This window comes from Phocoena sinus, chromosome 12 (genome assembly GCF_008692025.1).
Source record: "Phocoena sinus isolate mPhoSin1 chromosome 12, mPhoSin1.pri, whole genome shotgun sequence".
NCBI classification, from domain to species: domain Eukaryota; kingdom Metazoa; phylum Chordata; class Mammalia; order Artiodactyla; family Phocoenidae; genus Phocoena; species Phocoena sinus.
In genome coordinates this window covers 83,974,810-83,993,783 of record NC_045774.1, presented here as the reverse complement: position 1 = coordinate 83,993,783, position 18,974 = coordinate 83,974,810, and the positions used below count along the sequence as shown (strand labels likewise).

At 38.5% G+C, this 18,974-nt stretch overlaps 1 protein-coding gene across 1 annotated transcript in view; it reads right to left on the bottom strand.

Moving 5' to 3' along the window:
* The window catches only part of LMBRD1 (LMBR1 domain containing 1), a 118,463-nt gene that overhangs the window by 38,255 nt on the left and 61,234 nt on the right, over positions 1–18,974 (bottom strand). Inside the window, exons 8-9 of the mRNA XM_032651454.1 lie at positions 15,239–15,364; positions 10,335–10,487 (exon numbers count right to left, since the gene is read on the bottom strand). Of these exons, the coding sequence (XP_032507345.1) occupies positions 10,335–10,487; positions 15,239–15,364 (279 nt within the window). The remainder of the gene's footprint in view (positions 1–10,334; positions 10,488–15,238; positions 15,365–18,974) is intronic.

Here is an 18,974-nt window from a genome sequence, read left to right as displayed (position 1 = left end):
GAGGCTGTCTCCCGGGCTATAGTCCACATTTTGCCCCAAATAAAACTTAACTCACAACTCTCACGTTGTGTGTGGGTGTGTTTTTTTTCAGTCGACAGTTCATACGTTTTCATTGAGTTTGTTTGTTTGTTTTTAATGTTCCTCCATTCCTGCCTTGCTTTGTATGTTTTTTAAAAAGTCTAACAATATTGCCCTTGTGAGTTGATTTTTTTTTCTTAGAAATCCTGAGGATTTTTAATTTTACTAGGAAAATTGCACATAAACTTTCCCAGGTACAAAGTGTCTATTTCTTGTCTATTCATGAAATAGAATATATGGTGCTCCAAGGACAATGGTGCCTCAAGGACAAAGGATGACACTGTTCGAAAAAGTGTCAGTGTTACACCCCCTACCGGACTCTTACTCGCCCTCCCCCCCATGTTGCCATGGTTATGAAATTCCTGAGCCCACCTGGGTGACACCCACCTGGGCAACGGGACCTGTCCCAAATAAGGAAAGGCATCTGCCCTGCCCCACTCCCACCCTACAGAAGGAAGGTATATGTGCCTCGATCAATCAGCAAATGAAATTTTCACCTCGGACCATTCCTTTGTTTTCTGGCTATAAAAACTGATCAACAGCACATGCTCGGGCTCGACTCTCCCAGACTACGAGGAATTCGGCCCGCTGTTCTGGCACGACCCTTCCCTCTAATAAATCCTGTCTTTACATTCTGCCTTGTGTCTGGAAATTCTTTTCCAACCAGCGTTCGGACCACAACAGAATATTCATGACACGTGGATTCAGGTCTATTTATTTTTTGGTGTTTTGCGGGAGATTATGCATTTCAATATTCTGCTAATTTGTTTTGTTTTGCTACTGCATGGAAACCACTACACACAGGTAGTTTTTCTTTCTCTTTCATTTCAACACTCCTTTTCTGATCCTTTTTACTTCATCTTGTTTTCCTTCTCTTCGTTATCTTTCTGGCTTTCTTCAAAGCCTCCCCTTACTAAATTTTATTTGATTCTCTTCTCCTTTGGACACCTTGGAATTTTGTTTTCATTTCTGAAATTAAGTGTATTTTCCCCTCTGAGTTCAACTCTCTTCATTTCTACCTGCTTTTTGGCCACTTCTGTTTTTGGTTTTTTAAATAGCGGTAAAATACAAATAACATAAACTTACCATCTTAACCATTTTTAAGTGTACAGTTTAGTTGTGTTAAATACATTCACGCTGTTGTGCCACCAATCTCCAGAATTATTTTCATCTTGCAAAACTGAAACTCTGTACCCATTAAACAACAACTCCCCGTACACCTCCTGCCCCCAACCTCTGGAGACCACCACTCTACTTCCTGTCTCTATGAACCTGACTGCTCTAGGCACCTCATATACAGTATTTGTCTTTTTGTGACTGGCTTATCTCACCTAATTCTGGGGGGTTTAAGATCAATCTTAGGCCCACCTCCGAATCTTCTCTTCTCTCTACCATGCAATTTTTCCCAGACTGTCTTTGCTTAACACAAAGTTTTGTAGTAAAAGCTGGAGAGAAAACTTGCTGGACTTGGGGATTTTTGTTGTTGTTTTTACTTATAAGTACGGTTGATTCTCCTTTGCAGATTTGGCATTTGCAAGCCCACTGCTCACTAAAATTTATTCATGACCTTAAATCAATACATGTGGCTCTTGGCAGTCTTTTGCAGATACATGCAGAGAGGTAAAAATTCTAAGTCACCGGATGCTCAAGTTCCTAGCTGAGGCTGAACCAGGCCACACTCTGCTTTCTTGTTTCAGCTCTCACACTGTAAACAAGTACCCTGTAAGTGGTCTACTTAGTGCTACATTCTTTGCATTTTTTGTGCTTTTTGTTGGTAACTTTGTTGTTTAAGATGGCCCCCAAGCATAGTGCTGAAGTGCTGTTTGGTTCCTAAGACTAAGAAGGCTACAATTACTGAGAAAACAGATGTGTTAGTTTTGTTCAGGCATGAGTTATACTGCTGTTGGTCCTAAGTTCAATGTTAATGAATCGACATTATGTCAGTTGTTCTTGAACACAAACACATAACAAACAAGGTTATGTACTGATCAGTCACTGATATCCAAGACCCAGTCCAAGCCTTTCTACGCACTTGAGGCTTACTGCTATGCCAGTGTAAAGATGCGATAGGTCATTTACCCTTACATGAACTTCAATATCCATACCATAATGTTACTGGTAAAGAGGGGCAGAATGCTCCACCCTACAATATGCCTCTTTGGCATAAGGATTATTTTAAGCCATTTTTAAGAAACAGCAGAAACAGCAGCTCTGAAAACTGACACTGACAGTTACCCTTTTTAAGAGATATTTACATTTATAAGGGAAATCTCCATTTGTAAAGGTGGAAGAGGGTGATGACCAAATCTTCAGAAACTCTTATCAATGCAGAAGGCAACTACTTAAAGCTCGTCCTGTAAACAAGTATCTAGAAGAATAAAAACTTAGGGAGAAATTTAAACAAGGAGGCAAATGACTGATACACTCTACTTACATACAGTACTGGTGGGGGGGGGGATTTTGCCACCAGAAAATGTGTCCCTCTGGCATGAGAATTAATCTCGGCTGATTATTTTTAGGAAACAAAAGACTCAGAGTCTTTCTTATTACCACCACGCCCACCCCACCCTGCAGCTGCCTAAAGAATTTAGATAAAGGGCCTGTTCCCAGAATAGAGTTGTCACCAGACATGTCTGCAAGGAATAAGGGCCAGGCGTGGCAGGAACCTTGGCAGGGCCCAGAGCTCTCAGTCCACTCTGTTCCTTTGTCTCTCCTGGTCTAGCAAACACTTGTCTACCAAACATTGGCTTTTCCATCTCCATGTGAGTTTCCTTCCTCCCCTTTGAAGTCTCAAACCACTACCCCCAACATCCTCCTTTGTCTTTCGCTGAAGGTGGTATTTAAGGAGAAGGTTTTCGGCTGTTTTGGCGAGTTATTCAGTTCTACTGGGTCTCTCCCATGTGTACATGTTATCAAACTTTTGTTTGAATTTCTCCTGTTCATCTGTCTCATGTCAATTTAATTCTTAGACCAGACAGAAGAACCCAGAAGGGAAGAAGAAAATTTCTTCCTCCCCTACAGCTGAAAACTATAAGACACTGCTGACAGAAATTAAAGGAGACATAAATAAATGGAAAGACATCCCATTATTTACAGTTTGAAAGACTTAATACGTTAAAAATGACAATACTACTGAAAATGATCTACAGATTCAATGCAATCCCTATGAAAATCACAATGATGTTCTTTGCAGAGACAAGAAAATCCATCATGAAATTCATGTGGAATTTCAAGGAACCCTGAATAGCCAAAACAATCTTGAAAAAGAAGAACAAAGTTACAGGACTCACACTCCCTTATTTCAAAATTTACTACAAAGCCACAGCGATCAAAACAGTATGGTGGGCTTCCCTGGTGGTGCAGTGGTTAAGAATCCGCCTGTCAATGCAAACACAGGTTTGAGCCCTCGTCCGGGAAGATCCCACATGCCACAGAGCAACTAAGCCTGTGTGCCACAACTACTGAAGCCCACGCACCTAGAGCCCATGCTCTGCAACAAGAGAAGCCACCGCAACGAGAAGCCCTCGCACCGCAACTAAGAGTAGCCTAGCCCCCTTCCCTGACTTCCAATGGGCAGTTGCTTGCTGCAACTAGAGAAAGCCCATGCGCAGCAACAAAGATCCAACGCAGCCAAAAATTAATAAATAGATTTATATATATATATAAAAAATACAGTATGGTACTGGCCTAAAGACAGACATAAAGAATGAAAACAGACCCTTGTCCTTCACTATACATAAAAATTAACTCAAAATAGATCAAAGATCTAAATGTAAGAGCTAAAACTATTAAACTCTTAGGGGAAAAACCTTCATGGCATTGTATTTGGCAATTATTTTTTGTATATGACACAAAAAACATAGGTAGTAACAAAAGCAAAACTGAACTGGACATCATCAAAATTAAAAAAACTTTGTGTATCAAAGGACATTATCAACAGAATGAAAAGACAAGCCAAGAATAGGAGAATATTTACAAATCATGTATCTGATAAGGAGTAACATTCAGAATGATACTGAGCAAGGCCCTGTGGGTCACCAGGGAACAAAGCCTTTCTGTGCCCCCCATTTCTCTGATTATAGGAAATACGCTTCATTCAGCTTCCATGACCTTCCCTGACTTCCAATGGGCAGATTCAAGCAGTTGGTAATTAGGGAAGGGAGGGGATGGGAGACAAGGGAGAAACAAACAGTCAAGAGAAACAATAGTGCAGCCTTGAGGCAAGGTCCTGGTGTCCCAATCAATGCATACACACAAACGTATCTTTGAGCTGCTCTGTAGATACTGAAACCCCCTGCAGGTGGGAGAAGTTAATGATTAATGATGGTATGCTGCCCACAAGCATGCAGACCCCAGACCAGTCGGAACCTGAAGGCTGATGATGCAGACTCGGGCTTACCTCACCGCCAACCCATCAGAAGAATGCAAGCCCATCACTGCCTTGATCCTTATCACCTACCCGAAAGCAGGAGCCCTGACTATAAGACCTCTCCCTATCCCCCAGGGAGGGGAGCACTAGTGCTAGCCCGCTGTGTTCCCTCTTTGCCTGTCACAGAGGTAAAGCTACTCTTTCTCTTTCCTCCAAAACTGTCTCTGAATTTCTAGTCAGCACCAGAGCACAGAGGGCCAATATTTTGGCAACAAGAATATTAAAAACAAACAAACAAACCAACCCAAATAAACATTTCTCCAAAGTAAAGATACAACGCCAACAATCAAGTGAAAAGATGCTCAATGTCACTAATCATTAAGGAAATGAAAATGAAAACCACAATGAGATATCACTTCACAACAATAAGGTTGGCTATTATCAAAACAAAGGAAAATAAGTGTTGACAATGATATGGATAAACTGGAACCCTGTGCCTTACTGGTGGGCGTGTAAAATGGTGCAGCCACTGTGGAAAACAATTTGTAGGTTCTTCAAAAAGTTATACCAGGACGGACAAAAGATCTCTCAATTCCATTTCTAGGTATATACTCAAAAGAACTGAAAGCAGGGACTCAAACAGATACTTGTATACCAATTACCTTGGAAGCATTATTCACAATAGCCAAAAGTTGGAAATAACCCAAATGTCCACCAACAGATGGATGGATAAACAAAAAGATGAATGGAAAAACAAAATTGATATTATTCAGCCTTAAAAAGGAATGAAATTTTGATACATCAAAAATATGGATGGGGCTTCCCTGGTGGCGCAGTGGTTGAGAGTCCGCCTGCCGATGCAGGGGACGCAGGTTCGTGCCCTGGTCTGGGAAGATCCCACATGCCGCGGAGCGGCTGGGCCCGTGAGCCATGGCTGCTGAGCCTGTGCGTCCGGAGCCTGTGCTCCGCAACAGGAGAGGCCACAACAGTGAGAGGCCCGCATACCGCAAAAAAAAAAAAAAAAAAAAAAAAAGAATACGGATGATCTTTGAAGACATTATGTGAAGTCAAATAAGCCAGACACAAAAGGACATATAATTCACTTATATGAGGTAACTAGAATAGGAAAATTCAGAGAGACGGAAAAGAGAATAGAGGTCATTAGGAGATATAAGCTGGGCAGGGGTGAAACAGGAGGGAATGGGGCAGGGCACAACCTTTAAAAGAATGACAGAGCTATTGGATATGAAATAACCTGGTTAGAACCAACTAGGTTCAAGTTGGCGGAAGATTCAAGTTCCAGTGACACTGAGCCTCATTATACGCTCAACATAACACATCAGCTAAATGACATATCCACAGGTGCCATGATGGTTCTGAGGCTGACCAAAAAATGTCAACAAGTGGGTGGGGCCCAATTCCTGGAAATCTCTGCCCCTTCTCCAAGATAGTTGGAATAATCCCCCCACTCCTTTCCTTATGAAATTACCCAGCCCATAAAAACTAACCATGCCATATTTCAGGGCCTCTCACCTTCTGAGATGGCCCACTCTCTGTCTGTGGAGTGTGTTTCTCCCAGGGCCATGCTTGCCTTTTAAGATGGACTGCATTCTGTCTATGGACCGTGTATCTCTCTAAATAAATGCACTTCTTACCTATCACTTTGTCTCTCACTGAATTCTTTCTGCGACAAGACATCAAGAACCTGAGCTTCATTAAGTCCTGAGACCAGGTATGTGATCTCAACTAAAAGACAGTGAGTTCAAGTCCCAGTCTGAGTCAGGTGGTTTCACGGGTATGGGGGGGTGGAGGTGCAGAATGGAGAGTTATTGTTGAATGTTCTGTTTGGGACGATGGAAGGTTCTGGAAATGGAGAGTGGTGACAGTTGCACAAGACTGTGAATGTAAGTCATGCCACACCAACAAATAGTTTAAATGCTAAATTGTATGTTATGTATGTTTTACCACAATAAAAAAAAAAGTCTGAAAAAATACGTGATATAATTATGGACATGAATTTATATATCTCTTTATAAATATAAGAGGTATAAATATACAATAATAGGTGTATATATAGTAAAATCTCAAGTTCTATTTAAAACCTAATGGATCTGTAGGTTACCCAGGCCAATTAGCTGTACACACTCGAAGAATGCCCATCTGTCAGGGGCAAGTTTAATCAAGTGTCTAATGAAGATTAGACCGTATGCTTAGAAATGTGCTCGGTATTATATATAAATGCTCTTTTAAGGACCCATTAACTTATTCTAGTTAGATCCTTATTTTTATAAGTGCCTTCAACTCAAAACTAATTTTCTTCCTTGAGTTCCATGGCAGTATTCAAGAAGTTGAAAAATCTATATATAGAACTGTAACAATAGCAGCTGCAATTTTCTGAGCTGCTTACATCAAAAGGCACAGCATACATTATTTCATTTAATTCCCATAACAAAAATAAGTACATAACTCCATTACATGAATGAGAAAGATGAGGTGTAGCAAGGTGAAGTAACAAGAATTTATATGGCTGGTGAGGAGTAGAGCAAGGACTCAATACTACATGTATGTGACAGAAAAGCCATGCTCTGAACCCCTGTGCCTCTGACATGAGACACACATATGCTAGTCAATCATGGAAGTGTGAAATCACAAGATCAGCTGCATCTCAGGGGGTGGGGTGGGGAGGGAGCTACTCTTATGAAAAATAATTATAACATTTTCTTATAAAAAATGGCAAATTGTGGTGTAATTTAATACACTTTATAATAAAGCAAACGTGGATTATACACAGCACCAAACACTACCACCAAATTTTGAGACAGACATAACTTTAAAGAAATTCTGCACCAGGAGCTTCTCAGAGGTATCAAACGACCTCCAGCATGGCTGAGCAGTGCAGAGCAGGGAGCGGCCCTGTCTGCCTGCTCCCACCGGGATGCTACTGTATGAGAAGCACAAACAGCACAGCTTCCCATTTCTGAGTTACATCTGTGTAGTAAGTCATTTTCATACTTCATGTGAGAAAAACTCACGTTAAAGCCTCAATTACATAACAGTAAGTTTGCATCCTCAGATTTTTCCATCAGGCATGACTACTACTACTAACTAATCCTAAGTGTTTCCTATTATTCCTAACTTAAAACCAGATAATAGAAAGACAGGTAAGAATTCCAATCAGTATTCGAGAATACTGATTTATTTATATAACAAAAGGAATAAATGGTAAACTGACGGTACTGGAAGTTTTAGCCCATGCAGTAAGGAGAAAAAAAATCAGAAATCTTGTATTTGAAAGGAAGAAGTAAAACTGTCTTTTACCACTGACATAATCATGTATATAAAAATTCCTTGGGAATCTATAATAAAGCTACTAGAACTAAAAATTTAGCCAGGCTGCATGATACAAGGCCAATGTACAGAAATGAATTTCTATATACTAGCAACAAGGAATTGAGAATTGAAATTAAACAAAATAATGTGTAATATTATAAATGAAGATATAGATAAATTTATCAAAATACCTGCAAGACCTCTATACTGAGAACTACAAAACACTGCTGAGAGAAAATTACGATAACATAAATAAACAGAAAGATATCACGCTCATGGATTAGAAGAGTCAATATTAAGGTAACAATTCTCCCCAAATTCACCTACTGATTCAAAGTAATCCCAATAGAAATTCCACTGGGTGTTTTGCGGAGTTATGAGTCAATTCTAAATTTATATGGAAATGCAAAGGATCTAGCAGAGCCGAAATACTGAAAAAGGAAAACAAAACTGAAGACTGACATGCTTGATTTCATGACTGATTATAAAGCTCTAGTAGTCAAGTTTTAGCATAAGAACATGTAGATCAACGGAACAGAAGAGAGTCCACAAACAGAGCCACACATATATACAATCGATTTGACAAAAGTACCAAGGAAATTCAATGAGCAAAGGATAGTCTTGTCAAAAAAAAAAAGGTGCTGAAACAACTAGCTATCCATATGGAAAATAAAATAAACTTTGACCCCTAAGTCACATCATTCCACAAAATTAACTTAAAATGGACCACAAACCTAAAATATAAGAACTAAAACTATCATCTAGAAGAAACACAGGAGAAAATGCTCTCTATAAAAACTTAAGAAACATCTCTTTGAATGACAGTGTTGAGACAACATAAAAGCAAGGCATAAACTAGGGGTCAACATTAAGAATACACAAATTTGACAAAGTACTTGATTCAGAATATACAAAGAAGTCTCATAACTCGCTCATAAAACAAAAACCTAACTTTCAAAGTGGCCAAAGATTTAAACAGGCCTTTGAGAAAAGATAAACAAACGGCCAATAAGAATACAAAAAGATGCTTAATATCATCAGTCACCAGGGAAATGCAAATCAAAACCATGAGGTAAGATCATACACCCATTAGTACAACTATCACAGTTACAATATGAGTTGACAAGGATGTGAAGCAACTGGAAATCTCATGCTGCTGTGGGAATGCAGAATGGTGCAACCACTTTGAAAAATACTTCACTTATTATAAAGTGAAATGTATATTAAACATTAGATCCAGCAATTCTACTCCTAGGCATTTACTCAAGAAAAATGAATGAATGTGGAGATGTCTACACAAAGATTTGTACACAATGTTCACATCAGCATTAATGATAATAGCCTCAAACTGGAAACAACTCGAATCCCCACTAACAGGTGAGTGGATAAACAAATTGTGATACAGACACACTGGAATACTACTCAGCAAGAAAACAAAATGAACCACTGAAAAGAAATGCAGTAACATGCATGGTATCTCAAAAGCGCTGTGCTGAGCCAAAGAAGCCAGACAAAAGCCTATATATGCCATGGCTCCCCAGAACACATCAAAGTAAACCTCAATGACAGAAGGCCATCAGTGGGTGGCTGGAGTCTGAGCTCAGTGGCACAGGGGAAGACATAAAGTAGCTTTCTGTAGTGATGTAGATCTTCTATACCTACATGCCTACATTTGGCGAAATCAATCTGCACACTTAATAAAGTTGATTTGAAAGTCCCTCTAAACACAGGTACAGTGAAATGGCACAAAGCACTTTTGAAACAAGGCAGCTAGTTTTAGTGACCAAGTTATAAATATTTATAAAGAAGCTATATAAACAATTTAGAATCAAGTTAAGGGGTGAGCAGGGTTTCTTCATACCTTTGGTGCTATGAAGACAATCACCTTGGCAAAAGGGACCGAGGTGAGTCTTAAGAAAGGTTTAAAAGTGATACACAGTAGATCTAACTGATTCTGGTAGGTTTTTGAAGAAGTCTTTCAAAAGAGAAGCTTTTTAGGGTAAGCAGTCAGTGCATTTCCTCATTTCCTTTCGAATTATAAGAGGAAGACCACAGTCTGAAGAATTCAAGGCTAGCTAATGATGGTTTAAAAAAAAAAAGGGAAATTAATGGTTTTCCATCTTAAATAATACTTTTACATACTTTCAGAAACATGCCACCTCACAATGAAGCAAATTCTATTGAAATTTTCAATCTGAATATTGAAATCTGCCTATCTGAGAAAGTTCTAATATGGGTCCCAGATCTCCTACGGAAAAGTACAACCTTGTAAAACCAGGAGAATACCACATTACTTACCTATATTTTAATTTAAATCCCCCCAAACCTCTGTTATAATACTTACATGACACATGAGTAAATGAAGCTCAGAGAGGTTACGTACCTTGCCCAAACTACCAAATATCAGAGCTGTGATTTAAAACCAGATTATTTTAACTGCGAAACCCATGCTCTTAAGTTCCACGCTGCAATGCCTCAGAAGGAGAACTCAGCCTCTCTGAAAGGTACTACAGAAACGTGGAACAGTGACAGCATAATTTTGTAAAACCCCACTTACCTTCAGGGGACGCAGGGCAACACCGAATTTAGTCCACCAGCTATTTTCAATGAATTCTAAGTGCCTCTCTCTTTTCCTAAGTGTTCGTAACCTTTCTTCAAGTTGTTTTAAGGCGCGTTTATCCCTTGCTGGCAAAGGTCGACCATCTTTGCTCTGCAAATAACAGAACAAAAGTTTTTTTTTTTTTACCATTAAGGTCTTTATAAAGTACCCATCAGATTTAGCAGATCAGGCAACACAAACTTTTTTGGCTCGAGTTGACTCCTTTGGCAAATTTACAAATTGGAAAAAAAAAAAGAAAGAAAGAACCCAACAACTTCTATGTGACAATACACATCTCTGAACCCAGATCAGTGTCAGAATGCGACGTGAATGTGTGTACATTTAATGCTGAACATCCTCTTGAGCCCCATTTTCCAAATACCGTATATGGTAAAGTCATGTGGAGACAGATAAATATTTTTAAAAACATCCTTTTTATGAGGCACTTTATGTTCTTTGCTCAGTTATTCTCCTTCATCTCCAAATTCCTCATCCTATCCCTTGTCTTAACGTATCTGGTCCTACGCTCTCCTTTTGGTCGAGCGACTGTGTTACAGTGTACCTGAGCTGAGGCTTCTCAGCCCCTGACTCAAACACCAGCAGAGTGATGCAGTACTCGTGTGCGGTGTGCACAGGTTTTTGTAACAATCGCTAAGAGCCAGTGCTTTCTTATTCTCCATTTACATTTGCAAATGAGTCATGTTTTCTTCGGCTGGCCTATCTGACAGGTAATTCTCATCTATTTTCATATGATATTTACCGTAACCATGAGCAGTACCTTTCTGTGGCGTCCGAGTGACACTTTCCCACTCGAACTCCCCCCTGCCCATAAGTGTCTTCAACTCGGTACAATAATAAACCACAATAACAAGACAACTGCTAAATACTAAAAAGATGAAATATAAATTTGTTTGCTTTTATTGAAGGACCAAGAAAATATTTACACGGGACAACATTTTTCTTTCTTTTTTTTTTTTTTTTTTTTTTTTAAGTTTTTGGCCAGGCCATGCGGCTTGTGGGATCTTAGTTTCCCAACCAGGGATTGAACCCCCAGGCCCTCAGCAGTGACAAGAGTTGAGTCCTAACTACTGGACTGCCAGGGAATTCCCGGGACATTTTTAAACCGTAAAAGCGTTAATAATTAGAGTGTTAAAATCCCTATCAAGGTTTAAATAGGATGCTGGGGAACACGCCGGCCAGTGCTCTGCAGCACAGCCCAGAGGAGCATCAATGTGGAATAAGGGACACACACATTGTTCATTATTTCTATGTATTTCTTGTCCGGGCAGACAAGCCCGGATACCCTTTCATAAGGGGATGTCAGGGTCACAGAGACCTCTCCACAAGACGGCACTGCAATGCTCTGTTCCTGATCGTGTTGCTTCCCAAACGTCACATGCATAACAATCAACAGGACGGTCTGTTCAACGCAGGTTTCTAGACCCTACCCCGAGAGAACACGATTTAGTTAGGTCCCGGGTGGGGCCCGGAATTTGCATTTCTGCCAAATTCCCAGGAGATGCTGATGCTACTGGTCCAGAGACCATACTTTGCATACATGGGGCCATTATTATTATTTAACTATCTTCACTGCTTTAGGTACACTGGTTATTATCAAATTGTATCCCTTACAGAAGGGTATTTTCTGAAGACCAGAGGAATAAGACATCTCCCTCCAGAAGACAGATCCAGGCCACGATACTTCAAGCGTGTGGTACTTTATATCTTAACTACACAATTTTTCTCAAAACTGCCATTCTAATATCAAAAGGATACCAACAAGGTAGATTTATTTCACTGCTGGCGTTCCCTATTTCAGGAAAATAATTTTTTAGTAAGCTGATTTAAGGGTCCACTGAAAACACACTCAAATTATCTGCCCCTTTGCCGAAGCATCAGTGGGATGAATGGAGGCCCGCTCTGCTGTACCAACTGTCTAAACCAACGTAAGAAGAACTGTGGTCAGACAGACACCAGGAGAGACACCCAGCAGTCAACCAATTATTTCATTTGGAAAAAAAAAAAATGAAGTTACACAGCCTATAAACAATATCCTTTGTTGGAAAAACAGTAAAACGTGAAAGCTGCCCCTCCCATGGTCCCCAACGACCACCCCCTCTTCTGTGGTTATGGCTGTCACAGAGACCATGCATATCTATGTATCTACATGTGCCCCTCTGTGTAAACATACTTATGGTTTTTGTTTTACATAATAGGTAACATTTCCTGTGCCTTATTCTCCTTAAATCTTCCAAATAAAACTCTGAGGTTGATGACAGCATTTTTTTTTTTTGCGGTACGCGAGCCTCTCATTGCTGTGGCCTCTCCCGTTGCGGAGCACAGGCTCCAGACGCGCAGGCTCAGCGGCCACGGCTCGGACCCAGCCGCTCCGCGGCATGTGGGATCCTCCCGGACCGGGGCACGAACCCGCGTCCCCTGCATCGGCAGGCGGACTCCCAACCACTGCGCCACCAGGGAAGCCCGATAACAGCATTTTATTCATTTATTAGATGAGGAAAATAAGGCCCACAGATATTACCTACGTAATCAGGAGAGCTAGAATTTAAACTGAGAAAGTGTAACTTAATTTCATAAGATACATTCTCTAAGCTATATAAATCTACCTCATTCCTTTTCATCATTGCACACAGCACATTATACCATGATATTTTAATTTAACAAATACCTTATTTTTGAACATTTAGATTATTTTCTTTTTTGAGGGGGCAGGGACATGAATATCCTTATTCACCTGGGTACAAGCGCATACATACAATCCAGTAAGATAAGCTCCTAGACATCTGTTGGATTAAAATTTAATTATTAAAAGGTACGTTGTTTGTGCATTTGTGTGTACAGGCGCATGTGACAACATTCAGTTTTCTTTAAAAAGCTGTGTATTTTATATTCCCTCAAACAGTACTCCTATCCCCAAATTCTTATCAACCCCTGATGAAGGTAAAAAATTTAAAGACTTCTAAAGGCTAAAAAAATACTGAGTTGCTCTAATTACCAGCCATCCTGGTTTTAGCAATAAAAGTCCCCTCATGTTCTGGAAAACTCCTCAGGTCCCACACAAACTGGGATCTTAGTCAACCTACTCATTACTAATGAGCTGAAGCATCACTTCGTATTTTCACTGAAGAGTTTAATTTCTCCTTCAGTAAACTGTCTATTTAGGTCTTTTGTTCATTATTTCTATGTATTTCTTGTCTTTTTTTCTTCTTGACTTAAAGATGCTCAGCATATATCAGCTATATTGCAGATTATTTCCTCTCAAATTATTGTTGGTTCTTTAAATTCCTTTTTGGTGCCACTTTTTTGGTACATAAATTTAAAAACATAAAAATTTAAAGCTCACCAGTTGCTCAATTTGCACTCGAGTTCTGAGTCTTATTTAGAAAGGTCTTCTACATTCCAAAATAAAATTTGATTTTCACTTTCTCCTAATGTTTTGTAAATGTTATACTGGATTTAAATTCTGAATTTGTTTAGTATATGGTAGGAGGCTTATAAAGATTTCATTTTTTATCTTTTATAGACTGTATTGAATTTCCACCTAAACGTATGAAAACTGTCATCTCTACAATATTGAATCTTCCCAAGTAGGAACGGATGAAGTTCTCCATTTATTTCAGTCTTCTATTATGTATTTCAATAAAGTTTGTAATTTCCACCCGGAAGATTCTGACATTTCTTATTATTCTATAGTTCACAGTTATTGGAAATGAGGTCATTTTCTATTACATCCTCCACCTGGTGAATGATCCTGTACATTTGTATCTGGACACCTTGATGAACTCTTCTTGTTAGGTCTATTAATTTGCCAGTTGGTTCTTTTAGATTTTCTTGGTAGAGGCTATCTGCAAATAACAGAAGTTACTTCCCCTCTTCTCTCCTCTCCCTTCCACAGTTACCCCTACGTTCTTTTCTATCTGACTAGGAATAGGATATGAACATCCCTGTCATATACGTGCCTTTAGTGAGAATGTTTCTTTCATTAGGTACGATGCTCACGGTAGGCTTCCTTTGCTAAACAACTTCTTTTCTTCCAATTTGGTAAGAATTTTCTCTAAACATCGTTAACTACAAATTGACTCTTACCAAATACTCTTTGACATCTATTAAGATGGTTATGTTTCTCATTTATTCTCAATATATTAAAACTACTTTATTTTCTAACATATCATCCTCGCCATCCTGGGATAAACCTAATCTTATAATTATGAAATATTCTCTTATTACAGCATAGTTTTTGAATTGCTAACATTTTTATTTATATTAAATTATTTGCCTGTACTTTCATAAGAGAGCCCAGTAAACAGCTTTCTTTTTGGTGTGCTATTACCATCTGGTTTCTGTCTCAGGATTATGATAGTTTAATAGAATAATTCAGAAAACTTTCCATTTTTTCCTATGTTCTATAAATAAGATTTATCTGTTACTTGAAGGTGACAGAGGAAGAAAAACTTGATTGTGTTTTTAGAAGTACATTTAATTGGCAAGTGGTTACATGTAATCTTATCTTATTCAACCAGTACATAAAACTTTAACATAAGTGACACAGTGAAATCTGATATTACACATGGAATCAGCATACCTGGGAACTAGCAAGGTCTTCATCATACGCAAGTAGAACTTTTGTGTTTCAGTTGTTAGAACACTGATAGAAATTCTCACACTGTCAGTGTCCTACATTTCACAGAAGACAATTTTTTAAAAATAGGGTTCTTTAAGGATACGTTGAACAAAAACTCAAACAATGTCAAAATATGGGCTTAGCAATGTCTAAGTCACAACACAGAGCAGCTCGAAGACAAAGTACTTTTACGCTCCCCGGTTACGATAAAACATCAAGTCACCTTCGATTTAATCGTTTGGATGTGCTGCTCCACTTCCTCAATGTCTTCAGTGTTTTCCAGACGTTCGTAAGCAGCGCTTCTAGTGCCTTTGATCAGATTTAAAGGCAAGGCCGACATGCCATAGGCCTGAAAGAACAAAAGTAAAACACGTTTTGGTAATACTGTTTTATTTTATTTATTTTTTGGCTGCGCCATGAGGCTTGCGGGGTCTTAGTTCCCCAACCAGGGATCAAACCTGGTCCCCTGGCAGTGAGAGCGCCAAGTCCTATCCACTGAACCACCACGGAATTCCCTAGTAATACTATTTTAAACATATTATACAGAATTTTCAGGTAAAAAATGTCCTTTTAAGTAATAACAAAATGAGTAAGCAGTTGTGAAGGGGACAGTCACTGAAGAACAGAGGATATGGGAGTGAATCATGATTATATTGCCTCATAATTCTGTTTATTTCATATTTAGTTACATAGAGTTACGTCTGTAATACTATTCCTAGAATAGGTAATATCTATTTTTCAAAGGACAAGTTATAAAATTAATGGAAGTATAATACTTTATCAAAGTAATAACTCACAATTTCAGGCTAATCAGGGGTTAAGGTAGTATGAATCAGTAGAAACAATTTATAAAATTATTTTCTATGGAAAAACCCAATTTTATCCAAGTGTATACAGTAAACCCTTAGTAAAATGTAAGTATTTTAACATACATGTTATTTGATTAGCATACCAATGATCTGTATGTAGTTTATTTGTAAGTTCTAAATATTTAGTCTTTTCACTAAGTATTTTAAATATAATTCTTACAAGAAATTCTAGAATATTAATCGGCATTAAAAATAAACATATTATTTTCTATTACCCAATTCTATATTAGCCAGTCCCAAATGTGAAATTTTATTGTAACTATTAAAAACACTCAATGGCAACTGCCATGTGACCATTATTCAAAATCGTTACTGACCTTAAATCCTTAGAAGCAAAACTGACAACTATCACCTCTTGGTTGCAGCAATGGGCTCTAAAGTAGATACATCATGTATTTAGATCTTTCCATTTTCTTCCTGAGAACACAGCCAAACTACTTCAGCCAGCCTCCCTGAAGTTAGGTAGGGCCATGAGATTGAGTCCAAGCAATGAATGCGGGCAGAAGTGATAAACGCTACCTCTTAGGCTTAACCCTGAACTCTAAAATATCCTGAGTAATCCTGCATATTTTCTCTCATGCTCTCTGCTACCTGGCTGTCAACTCCCAGGATGATCTCAAATATGTTTAGTGTCGATTTTAATCACTTCAATATTCTCACTGAGTCTCCTTTAGACATTGATTAAACAAACCACAATTCATATAGGGAAGCATAAATTCTGACACATCAGGGTTGTTTTTAAATTAAGGGAGAATAGGAACAAAGAACATGATTAAAAGGAAATCCCAGAAAGCAACCAGTTCTATCAGGTAGTATCAACTCTATATAGCATGTTGTATTTAGATAATTAACTAGCTGAAATTATTACCTAATATGCAAATCCTTGCATTTTCTAAAGGAGATATACTTAAAATCTTGCATTTTAAATATTGTTAAAACATAAATTAATGTTCTCATGATTTCCCCATCATCTGGAAACAAAAACAACAAGGAGAGGTTGGGGAAAGGTTCTATTTGTATTAGAAGAAAATATAATTTGGACAGAGTAGAATAATTTTCTTCTAACTAACTAAATTCTTATCTAACTTATACTCCTAATGACCTTGGTAAAATATAAAAAGGAAAAACATAATCAAGTTTATTTTTTTAACAGTAAATTGTATATCCTCAAACTACTGAAAATGTAAAGAAAAAAGCGTATGGAAGCCAAGGTGTCCCAGAGGTGGTTACTCTTCCCTTGTAGGAGTGTCCTAACCCTATTACCACTCTGACCTATCTGTTGTTCTAGTAGTTCCACACCTTTTAAACGGTAATGAAAAAAGTAACAGCACTTTAAGACTCTGATGAGCATACAGTATTACATGATTATTCACCGACTCTCCACACGCACATATCATTTTACCACAAGTCCACGTTGCTTTTTACAACCAACTGCCAGGGCAACATGATTTTGCTAAACCCAGTTTATGCCCAAGTATATTTTCCTGTCTTTCCAACCACCTCCGAACTAGGCTTATTTTATCCCAAATCTTGCTATTCTGCTTGATGGATCTGGGTCTCTAAATATACTAACCTCAGAACTCAATACTATTGGGTTGGCCAAAAAGTTCGTTTGGGTTTTTCCATACGATGTTATGGGAAAACCTGAACGAACTTTTTGGACAGTCCAATTATTTCCCGAGGAATCTGTACTCCAGTCAGCACAAAAAACGTGGCCACTACTTAAGAGTTTACTGTCAAAGACAAGGTCATCTAAATTCTCCTCACTGGTCTGCTGGTCTCACTTCCTAGAAATCCATCCGTTACACTGTTTCCAAAGTGATCTTGCTCTAACCCTCATGTAAGATTATGTCATTCCTCTGATTAGCATCCACTCAGATTCCCCAGGACCACGTGCTCTGGCGGCAGTCCCCAGGATCCTGCATCGGGGCCATCAAGACCACACAGGAGACAAGAGCAGGGAGCGTCGGTCTGCTGCTGCTGCTTCAGCCAGAGCCACACTACTCTGTTCACCTCTTTCTGTATGTATCAGAATTTCATGAACGACTGTTTGAAAATGTCACTTTACAACTTTTTTTTTTTCCAATGAGAGGTACAATTACTAGTCCTGTGAATAGACGCCACTATCTAATCCTGGCCTACGAAGCCCTTCGTGACCTGATCCCTACCACCCAAGCTCATGCCTCTAAATGGTTCACTGCTCCTCAGTCACTGCAGTTTCCGCATCCACACCTGTGTACATGCAGTGCCTCATCTGGAACACCCACGTCTCACCCTACCTCATTAGCCCAGCCCAGTGCCCCTCAGGTCTCAGCTTAATTACACCGCATCTGAGAAACCTTCCTTGATTTGTAATTGTGCCTTGCTTATAACTCAATTATAGTACAGAACACTGGACACTATTTGTCTGCATGTCTGTTTTATCACTAGATCTGCCAAACTTAGCTAATCAGAATCATGTGGAAAGTTCGTTAACAATATAGATTTCTCAGCCAGACTAGTAATAACTGCAGTAGACTGTTTTGCATGTAAGGACTAGGTCTCAATTCTTCTTTTACCTACCTTTATTCCAAGAACAAATGTGTTCAATTAATAAAATAACTTCTCTAAGAAAATAATATTCAAACAAAAAAACGTTTTTCAGTGCCCTTTATTCACATGAACTTATTTCCTTACATGGAATTTACACATTTATTCGAAGAGTTAAACTGCATTCCTATAGCTTAAATAAACAGTTTAAAGTAAAAATTTTAAAAAGTAAAAACATGCCCTTGGTAACACCTTGTGGTAACATGGAACCAGAATACAACATCTTTTTGTGAATTATTAATTGTCTGAAGAGAACAAGAAAGTAATCATTGCTTTGGTTACCTAGATTTTAGCTTATTTTTGGATTACATGCTTAAATTTCAATGATTATCAGGAATTTTAAGTATAGTATTTAGATTAAGATAAACTTGACATAACACAGTACACAAAATATTTAATCACTACAACTTTAAGATCTTTAAACAAGAATCTTTTGAACTTAACCTCAGATTTCTTTGAAAAAAATGTATGAAGGCTATCATTTTTCAGAAACACAAAACT